The sequence below is a fragment of the Photinus pyralis genome, unplaced genomic scaffold (assembly GCF_008802855.1).
Source record: "Photinus pyralis isolate 1611_PpyrPB1 unplaced genomic scaffold, Ppyr1.3 Ppyr1.4_LG9, whole genome shotgun sequence".
In the NCBI taxonomy this organism is placed as follows: Eukaryota; Metazoa; Arthropoda; class Insecta; order Coleoptera; family Lampyridae; genus Photinus; species Photinus pyralis.
In genome coordinates, this window is record NW_022170878.1 from 18653662 (window position 1) to 18666196 (window position 12535).

Consider the following 12535-nt stretch of genomic DNA (forward strand, 5'->3'; position numbering starts at 1 on the left):
TTGAATTTTTTTTCGAAAATGGTCTATAACTTTTGATTGAGAAGTCTAATCGAAAAAGTACGAATTGTTTTGGGTTCTACGCACCAAAATTAATAAGAAAAAGTGTTTTCCCGAGAAATTTTGGTGCAGTCGATTTTTGGTAAAAGGAAATACTATGCGAAGTATTCGAATACTTTACGAAGTTTCCAAATATTTTGCGAAGTATTCTCTCTAACTTTTCTTCTGTTTCAGTATGTGGGTCTGTTTGTGACTTTTACCTGAATACTGCTTGTCCATTTTGATGTTCTTTAGGTAGGTAGATGTGTTTTTATACTAAATTGATTTATTTTGTTTTACATCTATTTATTATGTCATTTGTATCATTTACATCTAGTTTTATTAATTTGTTTAAGGGCATTTGACTCGATTTCCAGATTTTCATTGTGATTTGAGATATTTCTTTTTATATTTTGTTGTCATCTTGTGTATTATGCTAGATTTGTTTTTTCCTGGTTTTTCAGTGTGGATCTTCTCTCCCTCGTCCGTATTAAATTTCATTTTTTTATTCTTTTCAGACGAATCAAATTCTCATCGAAAGTCCGACTTTGGAAGGCCCAAGGCTTGTTTGCGGGACCCTGTATATACCTGTCTGAAGTTGCACCATTTAGTCTGTGGTTTTTTGTTATTGTTTACATAACCTTAAAACTTAAAAGAAGAAAGTTTCTGAGTTTGTGTCCAAGAATGGCATCAAATCTAGTAAAAGAATCATATAGTGTCAATAAACAACAATACGTTAGTTATCACATACAAATTGCATCAGCCTTTCAAACAGATTGCGAGCGGTTACTTGTTACTTTCGAATCGGAAGTTGATCTTTCCTTCAAGATGTTTGCCTCGGTGTGGAGAGAAATGCATTTCTCGTCCATCTTCAAGTAGGCCGTAAGTTTCCGTAAACAATTTCAAGCCAATTCATTGCAGCGACATAGAATTGGTGGAGGAACTAAGATTCTTTATCGAATCGTGCTTCACCACAATCCAAAAGTATCTGGTCTTTTGCGAGAGGATCGGCGTGAAAGTTGGCGCGTTTTACATGCTGTACTGTTTGTACTGGAGGCAGCCGTCGAAGTAATGTGAAACGGTTACGAAGTGTGTTTGTTAAGTCGTCTGTTTCAGGAATAAGATTAGGATCCGATGTACTGCCGAAGTGTTTAGGCATATTTCGAACCTCGTGGATCGAATGCAGGAGGAGGGCGCCTACGACGTACCGTACCTCTTCCAGCAGCTCAAATTCAACGACGCCTTCAAATTGGTAATTTTTCCCAACGTTTACGCTCTCGAGGGAAGGTTCATGTGGCAAGAGAAGGAGTTGCAGAACGACATATTTAAAGAAATCAAACGGGGCGATCCGCTACTTCAGACCGAAACGGTCTTACATTCCCAGGAATTTTACGGTTTAAATAACATTTGCACCGTGGCCAGTGATTACGTCGAGGGGTTGAGGAAGTACGGGAGTATGTATAGGATGCGGTGTATTGTCTCTAGAGAAATTGTTCGCGTTAGTTTCAGAGAAAGTATGCGAGGCGGTCACCAATTTACCTGGAGAACTTGAAGCTATACTTAATCAAATGGAGAGCTGTGTGGAGGGAAGCGAATCGAATGTAACGGAAAGCAAGGCTAAGCAATTGAAAGGAAAGGCTTTCACCTCTAAAGTGTCTTGTTTTAAAAGTTAATCTAAATTTCTTAGAAAATAAATGTTTCATAGCACCAAGTTGTCATCAGAAATTTTGTAAAACCGTCCCGTATACCCGATTCCAAATCATAGACATATTATGCTAATACTCATATGTCTATGTTCCAAATATCAGTGTGACCTCTGGTGGCAGAACATAACTACAGTTGGGCGAAGACCGCCATTTTGATAGCGTTTCTTTATTTACAATTGTGTAGTGTTTACTGCTGTAAAAGTAAATGTAAAGTATAAGAAAAGCATAATCGACGTAAGGGAATGTCGGCGAGTTGTACGAGTGCGCTTTATCTTTGATCTTTATTTGTATTTAGAAAATTAAGTTAATTGCGTGTTTAAGCTACCTAATTCAAGACTACCTCGAGCCTTTCAGGTAGGATGGGTTATATTTTCAAGTCTCAAAAATGGCATGTGGGCGTAACATTAATTCGCGGTTGAGCCTTGAAAGCCAAACGTTACAATTGTTACGTGCGAGCTGCGGCAATTTTAGATCGTGGAATGTTTATATTAAAGTGGAAGTGAAACGAGTTCATGTCATAAAAAGATACGAAAGAATTATTAACCGCGGTATTCTAGGTACGTGGAATGTTACTGCAAAGGTAAAAATAGTTAACGGCACATCTCGCGGTACATGCTAAAAACAAAGTGGTGCAACTTCATTGCGTGAAACAGATGGTAGGACGGCTGATTTAATTTTCAACCGTGAATATTGCGAAGCATTACTATTTTTTTCCTTTCGGTGCTTTATTGGATTACGGTTTCGCGATTAAATAAATTGTTACTACGAAAGCGTTGGGGTCCAAGGTGCAAAACATCCCGTTGCGCCAGATTTGTAGTAGCCAGTAACCCAAAATGTGAAGTGCGAACAAAATTATGAACAAAACGGCTACTGGTAAATAGTTAAAGACAATTAATTCAAGCTTTTTGTTTGATGTTAATACTCGTTACGTTAAGTTAAACTGTTACAAAGGTACATTTTTAATATTTACACGATACTGTGGAACATCCGTAATTTATTACTGTGAAAATCTAATTAAAGCTAAGCCTGAAGCACGGTTTGCTTCTGAATCAAATTGTGTCAACCATCTTTTGAAACTAATTTCCAATAGGTCAACTCGTAAAACCAAGAGGTCCTATGGCGTTCCACTATCAAATTTTCCAAATTGCTGCTGCCTTCCAAAGGAGAAAGCCAACTGAAGATTGGAGAAAATGTTAACCCATCGATAAAAGCAAGTCCTTTTTTTATAGTAAAATTTGTACCAGTGCCGTAGAGAATAAAATTCATTTTCTATGAGGGGTTTCTAACCCTTGTAAATGCCACTAGCTGGTTACACTATTAATGACAAGATGTGGTTTTTCATATTAGGTATTGTACTTACGGACTGTACAAATTAAAAGCATATATATAAGCTGTCAATTGTTGAAAGCAGGTTTTGTTTTCTTAATTGTCGTTCCGGACAGACAGATTGATAGGGACACAAGGTGTGATTATAATAAAAGACAAATTTCCAAACCAGCCTTTTTATTTGCTGCAAATTACAACTGTGTTAATACCTACGTAATATGTAGATCAGTATAACCAATTAACGACACCATCTGTAAATAATTGTAAAATTAAATGAGGGAATCTCAATGCAAGTATGCTTAATGCTTAGTGTTAAGCCTAAATCGTTAGAAAAATAGAGTGAACTGAGAGAGATGCCAATAATGTCCTATTATTACGCGCTATTATATTTCTGACAATTAACTAGAAGTGATTAGCTTCCGTAATTAGCGATACGGACGTATAATAGTTCGTATCTTAGTATTACTATACTATCAACATACCTGTGGTAACTGCTCTGAATAGGGCGATAAATCCGGCACCACCGCTATTTACCGTTGTTGTATATTTCACGGCCAGTCGATTGTTCTCCGAAACAATGACAGCTGGTTCGTCCTAAGTATCAAAAGGTCGTAAAAGAACTCTCGAATTTATATTGAAAAGCAGTAAACGAGATCGAGTAGTGTACACTAGCGCCATCTGTCATTCGCCCTCGCCCGGTTACTGCTTTTACTATGAAAATGAACTGTTACCTTATCTGCATAGTTGAAGACTGTACTTTCCGACCCGTCCTTGTTATATGTTATCACTTGTAAACTGGCCCCGTTAATATCAAACGCTAGAAAAGGACAAAATCTTGTTAGGGCTCCTCCTTTGGATTACACTTACTGGAAAATCTAAGGGCAGCCCGCCTGGCTTGCGGCACCCTTATCTCCCAAACGCACGTTTTTCTCTCCCTATATTCATGCGGGTACATTGGGCTTGTGAACGTACCGGCATAGTTGTAGAATGTACCACCGCATCCCCTACCTGCAATTTTGATATCGGTTCAGTTCAACATTTGCACGCGTTGGTATCGCTCACCGTTCGGCGACGAGGTGTAAACCGCATCAAACTTGTAAGGATCGGCCAGCGAGACGTTTATCCACAGCTTGTTCCCGGTGGAAAATATTGGATCTGGCGTTACGTAGCCGCACAGCCTTGCCAATTTCGGGGACGATGCGGAATCGCCGTCAGTTACCTGTTGAGGTTACGGTTATTAGCAAGAACCACACAAGACAGCAGCTTATTGGACTGCTTGCAGCATGGAGACTGCGCGAAGACTGTATGCACGCAAGGTGATACCCAGTCGATTGAAAAAATTGTTACAATTTTCGAAGGATTGGCAGTAGGAGAACGCAATGAGACTTTTTTTTTACTTTTTTTCCTCGGAGCAGAATTTCAAGAGTACATAAAAGAGGAGTATTCCGCAACGAGTAGAGTTGTTATTAGATCCGAACACGTCACTTACGTCCAAAAAGGTATGTTCGCACCCTACGGTTTCTTCCAAAAAGAACAATGATATCGTGTTATTTTCAGGCACTGAGACAGTTCGCCATTACGTTTTCAACCTTTAACCGTCCTTGAATTGAGGTATAGTTTCTGTTGCAACCTGAAATTAAAATAGTGTGGAATTGTGGAAGCTTTCCCACATGATATTGTGGGTGCCCAAACGGATATTTGCACAGTTTATTAACGGGTAACCTGAAAATGCGTGATAGTGTGGAATTGTGGAAACTTTCCCACATGACATTGTGAGTGCCCAAACGGATATTTGCACAATTTGTTAACGGGTAACCTAAAAATGTGTGATAGTGTGGAATTGTGGAAGCTTTCCCACATGACATTGTGGGTGCCCAAACGGATATTTGCACAATTTGTTAACGGGTAACCTAAAAATGTGCGATAGTGTGGAATTGTGGAAGCTTTCCCACATGACATTGTGGGTGCCCAAACGGATATTTGCACAATTTGTTAACGGGTAACCTGAAAATGTGTGATAGTGTGGAATTGTGGAAGTTTTCCCACATGACATTGTGGGTGCCCAAACGGATATTTGCACAATTTGTTAACGGGTAACCTAAAAATGTGTGCTAGTGTGGCAGTAGGAGAACGCAATGAGACTTTTTTTTACTTTTTCCTCGGAGCAGAATTTCAAGAGTACATAAAAGAGGAGTATTCCGCAACGAGTAGAGTTGTTATTAGATCCGAACACGTCACTTACGTCCAAAAAGGTATGTTCGCACCCTACGGTTTCTTCCAAAAAGAATTCCAAAAAGAACAATGATATCGTGTTATTTTCAGGCACGGTGATTGTAATCAGACAGTTCGCCATTACGTTTTCAACCTTTAACCGTCCTTGAATTGAGGTAAAGTTTCTGTTGCAACCTGAAATAAAAAATCAGTAACCGCTTTTGCGCCCCGGGTCGGAAACCTGTCAGACGATATTCCATCCTGAATCCCCTGCCATGTGGATTATTAAACCCGCTGAGGAAAGATAGCACAACCTCATTTTCTCCAGAGTAGTAGTCGAATGCGTGAGTCGTTTTTCCACAGTACTCGTGAACTCCGACCGGTAGAGGCAAAGGCTGCGAAAAATGTTTTATACCTTCCGTAGGAGGATAATGCATTTCGTTAACTTACACCGTCATTGGGCGTGCTGGTTTGTCCTGTAAATATTGCAGACGTTCCCAAACCCTCTGTGATAACGCTGTAACTCTAGCAAACAACAAAATTAGATCTCGCTTAGAGTACCTACATCTAGTACCTTATCTGCGATTTGAACCTTATCCTTCGTGCAACCTCCGCTCCCGCTTGCATCCTCCAAATCGAAGTCAACGAAGTGTAGATCGAATCTGTCCCAAACGTTGTCACTTTGCAAACGCCATCTGCATAGCAAGTTGTTGGGGTAGGGACTTGGATAACCTGGAGAGGTCAGCACTTGCTTTTGGTCCGTTACGTTTAATAGAGAAGGTCCACAGAGCGCTAGTGACAAACTGCCGTGAGAAAATGAAAGGTGGGTACAAAAAAGCGCTTACAAAGCTGGCTCGTGACAGTGACTTCAAACGCGCGACTTTTGGTATCTCCCAAAGTGTACAACCTTAACCATGCGATATGGCCGCTCGTTACCACTTCCGGTTTATTTGTATTGTCGCAAATTTTCTCGATCACCTCCGAGATTGGCCCACCATCCCTTACCTACGAATGCGGAGTTTATCAACGTGCAGCACACTTAAACGCTCACCTCGACGATATTGCAGCTGCAATTATTGAAACCGATGGTTTGATTCGTCGAGCACGGCTCGAGGTTCAGTTCGGTAAACGCGAGCTTGAGGATGTGGTCTCTCTCGGCCATTATTTCCCAATGGCAGTCTAGGTTGCCCAGTCCGTGTGGAGCTTTTATAACTGAACTGTCGGCGACCTTTATTTGACCGCCGCAACCTGAACGGGGACCTAAAAAGGTTTGGTCAGTTTTCCAACAACCTAATGGACCCGCGACTATCTACACTATTGGATACGATTCATTGTTTAAATAATTACCATAGTTAAAATACACAACCGCCTTAAATCCACCGTAATTGTTTGAAAAGTCCGTCTTAAAATGCACCACCACCTTACTTCCGACCGATTTAATCACCGGCAGTTGTGCGGTAAGATTGCCACAGAGTAACGCTAATCTCGAAGATTCGTTTGCAGCGCTACCATCAAACACCTCCAGGAAATCGAAGCTGCATTCCTGATTGTGTTCTAGGTCAAACTTCAGAAATCTGTAACGGTAACCTTATTACACATTCAGCATGCTATTATCAAAGGTTTTCACCTTAATACCACATGCTTGTCTTCAGGTGCACTAATATTCCAGTAGCAGTCCATTGATATACTGTAGGGATCCTCATCGTTGCTAAATGTTGTGTGTGACGATATAATCGTGGGTTCTCTGATGATTCCACCACAATCTGGAAAATTGGGTAAAGACCTCGAGTTCCACGACCAAAGTGCAAGTGCACGTACCGTCTCTTTTGTATACAAATTTGAAGCCGCGCCTGGTGACCCATTCGTCTGTCCTAAACGTGATCACAACTTTTTCACTGGCACGCACTGGATCCGGCTTTTTTGTACCACAATGTACTGTCTCCTCGTAAGCGGCGGCAATAGTAACGTTATCCGATTTACAATAATACCCTACAATTAAAAATTATTATCTCTCCTGCCTCGAAGCACAGCTCACCTTCCAAGGCGAAATCTTGGAAATTAATAATCACGTACGAATCCGGCGCGGTGATGTTATAGACGCACAATAGACTGTCGTTGTAATCGTTGGGATAGCCAGGGCTCACTATGTACCTTTCTTTGCTATCCGCTTCGAAAGTTCCGCCACAGTGCATTGTCCATCGAGCCTAGAAGCACCTATGCACTAATGTGTCGAGACAACACGCGAATTACCTTGAAACCAGTAGCGGTCAGTTTATCGTTGCTTCTAAATAGAATCTTTAACTTGTTAGAAGTTGAATTGTAACTTTCGGGGGCAACCCTTCCACACTTTTTGCCTAGCGATTCCCATACGCCATGGTTATAGTTGAAAACCTACAACGATACATTTATGCAACCACTTTGCCCGCCGCTCCACAGAAATGTAGCCACAGAATCATTTATGACAGTATGCGCCATTTAGGCCTACATGCGGTTGTGGATTATCAAAGGGACATTTGGAGAATTTAGTATTAGATGTTGCGGAAAGGCTCTATTCTAAATTGGGCCGTGACGACGGTACACACAAGTTTTAAGCTAATTGGAAAGACGTTCTTAGCTTCCGATTGCAGCAGGAGATTTTCCGCAGAAATGTCATGCCCCAACGAGCTCGTAACTTATTACGTTACACTACTGCATAGTAAAATTAATTTGTGGGTGCCCAAACGGATATTTGCACAGTTTGTTAACGGGTAACCTAAAAATGTGTGATAGTGTGGAAGCTTTCCCATGATATTGTGGGTGCCAAAACGGATATTTGTACAGTTTGTTAACGGGTAATCTGAAAATGTGTGAGAGTGTGGAATTGTGGAGGCTTTAATAATAATAATAATAATAACACACAAACACAAAGACAGGTCCACCCAATAAAGTTACACGTCCTAGCACAGTTAAAAAACACAAAACTCCATCCTCACCGAAGAACACCACGTTATCACAACCCACTTGTATTCAACCCAAACGCAAAGCCAAAGAAACACTTACACAATAAACTCCATTTAATAAAATTACAGGAATTATTATAATGATTTTTGTTTTGTTTTGTTTTCCTCTTTCCTGATAGCGTTGGCTTATTGTGCCCATGTGTGAAGGACCCTACATAACTTCACCAGACACAGACACAGACACTGATCGTTACTTGATTTTAATCCGTGCGATTAGTTAACCAGGCTAGACCTGAGTTCTCACAAGAAACACCGACCATAATAATAATAATATATTTGACGGACAGTATCCATTATTTTCCCACATGATATTGTGGGTGCCCAAACCGATATTTGCACAGTTTGTTAACGGGTAACCTGAAAATGTGTGATAGTGTGGAATTGTGGAAGCTTTCCCACATGACATTGTGGGTGCCCAAACGGATATTTGCACAGTTTGTTAACGGCATAGAGTAAATAATATAAAGAGGTTCCATGCTGTATAAATTTGTGGCAGTGAGAGACTATCCCTGAACATAGATGGCGAAAAGCAAATGCCGACGCTCCCTCTGAATTCAAGAATAGTGTACTAAATTATTACTAACACTGCTTGTTAATGTTGTTATCTCAGCTCGCTGTGCGTTAATAAGTGGAGAATGGTGTGTAATCTACATAATCATAAACGTCCGACTTCAAATTCTATTAAGATAAAAGTGAAAATGGCCTTGTAATGTGATCGTCATCTACGCCTACGTAGATTTTTGCTTTATCTTCAAGTCATAAAAGTAATTCAATCTTCGTAAAGTAAGAAGTAGGTCAGCGAAGAGAGAATTTTCCTGATTTTTCTGTGCGTAACTGCCCAGTGCCGAATCAGTTCCGATGTAGTATTTTTTGAATGCGTTTCTAGTCTATAACTTTTGATTGAGAAGTCTGATCGAAAAAGCACGAATTGTTTTGGATTCTACGCCCCAAAATTAATAAGAAAAAGTCTTTTCCCGAGAAATTTTGGTGCAGTCGATTTTTGGCAAAAAAAGGTTATACACTGCCTTTTTTTGCCCCGAAAAGAAATATTGTATATAATATACATATCTTTATATACAATGGTAGTATGGATGGAATTGATCTTTTCTCTCACAAATAAACTATACTTACAGCACTACCACATTAGTGAATTGCGCAAAAGGACCTTGTTTGCGTAAATTCCACACAAAATTGCTAAAGCAGTGTTAAAACGGTCTACGTGTACCGCTAATCCAACAAAAAACGTTAGAAATTATACGCATAATCAGTTATATTTTCTCACTGTACCTATTTAATTTTCATTGCTAGCTAAATTCAAATAAAGTTTGTAATTGGGTAGAGGTAAGGCGTTAAAATAATAAAATAAATAGTTCTATGGCCTGAAAGAATTAAAAGACTCCTTGCATAGGAAGCATAATATCACATTCGGGTGATTAAATATAATGCTGACAGTATCATGGTCCGTGTCTGGTGCAAAGTAATGACGTAATTCAAATCTCAACTTTGTTGTCAGTGTATTTAAATAGGTAAAATACAGGTTACATGCTGCTCGGCGAAACAACAGCACAAGATAGCAACACTTCCTTACAAGATTTTCTACTGCAACAATATCCTATCCCATGACACCTCTTTATATTATTTACTCTATGTTAACGGGTAACCTGAAAATGTGTGATAGTGTGGAATTGTGGAAGCTTTCCCACATGACATTCTGGGTGCCCAAACGGATATTTGCACAGTTTGTTAACGGGTAACTGTGTGACTCCTAAAAGGGGACGTACCTCGACAAAATCATTACTGCACCCGTTACTCTCCTCAATGTAGAACCTATCAATGAAATCCAAGGTGATGGAATATCCCGGATCGGCTATGACCTCCCATTCACATTCGGCGTTGTTCGGATAGTCTTTCGGATAGGCGAGCGATTCGATTATTCGGGTATGATCATGAAAGACGCCTCCGCACCCTAAAAATGTTATCATCTCCGTTGAACTGCAGCGTGCTGGTGGTTTTACCTCCGATACTTGGCTGGTAGCGCATCTTGAAGCCAGTGCCCGCGCTTCTGTCGTCCCAGTGGTATTCCACGAGCAACGTGTTGCCCTGCGTGGAAAAGGTTGTAGGTTTGTTGTTTTTACAAAAGTGGCCAATTTTTGGGCTGGTAGAGGATTCTCCGTTGTACAAGAGGAGGTAATTGTAGTCGCAGTTTGCATCGAAATCGACATTTTCAAACTGAATGTTGATCTGTTGATTGACCGGCAGTTTTAAAAGCCACGCGCATTCGACGGATGCGCGTGGTTTTCCTGGGTAACCGGGACTGGTTATCACTCCCTCCTGGTTGTTCAATACTCCGCCACAGGCGTGCGTCTTGTAGCTTACAGTGTATTGCAACACGCTTTTGCTTTTGGTTTGGTAAGCCTGCGATGGAACCATTGGATGTTATCGGAGCAGGGCGCAAGTGTTGTACTTACGATTAGCTTTGTAATACCATGCGGGGATCTCACCACTAGGGGTTGCTGGGTCGATCTACACACTTTCGCCAGCTCATTCTCCTCGTTATCTGAAAACTTTGCAATTAGCTGGCACTTACAAACTTGGCTGACAGACCTGATGTAATTATAACTGCAGCCGCCGGATATTTGCAACTTTGCGATTCCGATTGTTCACTTATCATTACACTTAGAGATACCGCGAAAGTTTGCCAGGAACTCGTAGAAACATGCTTCCATTTGCAGTAATACGTTGACGCATTTACGGTTTTCAAAACACCTTGGCTGGCTTTAAAATTGCCGATACAGACTGCAAGAAAGTTAGAGTAAATTTACCTAAGCTGCGCGTCTACTCACGTGTGGGCTCATATGAGGAGTAATGAGCTGTGAAACCTCGGCTGGTCGATGCCCTACTGGTCCAATACAATACGTGCAAGATATTTCCACTAGATCGAATGGGGACCACGGTATTATTTTTGATCAACCTGATAAACGAAGTATACTCCTCGTCGTTGTAGAAAGAAACCCCTTGACCAAACATCCCACCACCATCAAAGTCCAAATCGTCAAACTCAAATAGAACCCTTCTATCTTCCGGGACGGTTATTGTCCACTCGCATTCGATCGAATTTAAAGTCGACTTGGGGTAGCCGAGCGTCGTGATGACTCCCATCTCCGTATTGAGTTTTCCGCCACAAACTAAGATATCGTTAGCAGCTCCACCTACGCTGGGAGACTTACCTTCCTGGCTTGAGTTGAATTCTAAATAAAAACCGCGCGCGGCCCTTTCTACACTGCCCGTGACGAAGTGGACTATGACCTCGTTACTGGAAGAACGTATTTCATTCGGGCTCGAATTCCCACAGACGACCCCAATTGTTGTAACTATAAATGACATTAGATACCATCAGAAAGAAATGGACCAAGAGGAATGAAAAAACTATTAAAACCTTATGGGCATAAGTTGAATTTTAGAGAAAGATTCAGGATGGGCGCGTGCAGTACAGTAAATTAGATTGGTTCTAACCTCGAGCAGATTTGGATACTAACTGGTATTATTGAACTTAAAATTTTCCTCCAGAGATACGTGATCGCCCGACAAACAGCCCTCTTCACCTCCTGGTACATCTAGCACTTTGAAGTGAACAATTACACTATGATCTAGCGGTGCGATTAAGTGCCAAATGCAATTTGCATTGATCGGGTACATGGACTTGACGTCGAAATGTGGCGAACGAATCTCCCCCGCCGCCGATCTAACTATTCCGCCGCAACTGGCTGCAGAGCAACCGTTAATTAGATTTGAAACATTACAGAACGCACTCACCGATTGAAACTTCCGCTTTGAAACCGTTGCGCGGATCCTTCATCGCCGTGAAGAATCGCACGTGGATCATGTCGTCGCTGGAGAACGTCGAATTGGGAATGTTGCCGCAGAATTGAGCCACTAACGGTGAAAATTTGGAACCTCCGTCCCTAACTTCGACCGCCGCCTTCGTACAGCTAGAGTTCGAGAGGTTAGGATCCCGCGGATAGATTACGCTACTTACTCCTGGCTGAGGGTGAGATCGAACCTCTCGACGAAATCCACTCTAAGCGACTCCCCTTGCGGCGCTATAATGATCCAGAAGCACTCGGAGAATGATGGCGGAATGTTGGGGTAGTTGGGGGACGAGATCGTGGTGGTGTTGTAATATTTGGAGAGAGCTATTGTTCCGCCGCAGTTATTCGACGCTTCCTTGTATAATAGTTTAAAGCCCTAAAGAGAAGG

At 41.3% G+C, this 12535-nt stretch overlaps 2 protein-coding genes across 2 annotated transcripts in view; one reads left to right on the top strand and one right to left on the bottom strand.

Moving 5' to 3' along the window:
- The first annotated feature begins 654 nt into the window (after positions 1–654).
- On the top strand, positions 655–1747 carry LOC116180665 (snRNA-activating protein complex subunit 1-like). Its single transcript, XM_031500770.1, has 4 exons — positions 655–911; positions 958–1104; positions 1153–1490; positions 1540–1747. Exons 1-4 carry the CDS (start codon positions 721–723, stop codon positions 1707–1709), a joined length of 846 nt encoding a protein of 281 aa, XP_031356630.1. The 5' UTR covers positions 655–720; the 3' UTR covers positions 1710–1747.
- A 1481-nt stretch (positions 1748–3228) lies between these two features.
- LOC116180049 (cubilin homolog) overlaps positions 3229–12535 on the bottom strand; it is a 31597-nt gene continuing 22290 nt past the window's right edge. Inside the window, exons 41-65 of the mRNA XM_031499876.1 lie at positions 12315–12523; positions 12092–12267; positions 11815–12042; positions 11506–11649; positions 11122–11463; positions 10883–11074; positions 10747–10835; positions 10294–10693; positions 10060–10244; positions 7530–7670; positions 7315–7483; positions 7098–7268; positions 6907–7042; positions 6627–6853; positions 6331–6539; positions 6125–6284; positions 5854–6071; positions 5730–5804; positions 5521–5674; positions 5311–5474; positions 4131–4287; positions 3936–4076; positions 3800–3885; positions 3551–3662; positions 3229–3319 (exon numbers count right to left, since the gene is read on the bottom strand). Of these exons, the coding sequence (XP_031355736.1) occupies positions 3294–3319; positions 3551–3662; positions 3800–3885; positions 3936–4076; positions 4131–4287; positions 5311–5474; positions 5521–5674; positions 5730–5804; positions 5854–6071; positions 6125–6284; positions 6331–6539; positions 6627–6853; positions 6907–7042; positions 7098–7268; positions 7315–7483; positions 7530–7670; positions 10060–10244; positions 10294–10693; positions 10747–10835; positions 10883–11074; positions 11122–11463; positions 11506–11649; positions 11815–12042; positions 12092–12267; positions 12315–12523 (4311 nt within the window). The 3' untranslated portion in view covers positions 3229–3293. The remainder of the gene's footprint in view (positions 3320–3550; positions 3663–3799; positions 3886–3935; positions 4077–4130; positions 4288–5310; positions 5475–5520; positions 5675–5729; positions 5805–5853; positions 6072–6124; positions 6285–6330; positions 6540–6626; positions 6854–6906; positions 7043–7097; positions 7269–7314; positions 7484–7529; positions 7671–10059; positions 10245–10293; positions 10694–10746; positions 10836–10882; positions 11075–11121; positions 11464–11505; positions 11650–11814; positions 12043–12091; positions 12268–12314; positions 12524–12535) is intronic.

Excerpts from the sequence above, each read along its gene's own strand:
- LOC116180665 (XM_031500770.1), top strand. The coding sequence starts at position 721 with ATGGCATCAAATCTAGTAAAAGAATCATATAGTGTCAATAAACAACAA. Across the intron at positions 912-957 it reads CATTTCTCGTCCATCTTCAA|CGACATAGAATTGGTGGAGG; the intron begins GTAGGCCGTAAG and ends AATTCATTGCAG. Across the intron at positions 1,491-1,539 it reads GGGGTTGAGGAAGTACGGGA|TTTCAGAGAAAGTATGCGAG; the intron begins GTATGTATAGGA and ends TGTTCGCGTTAG.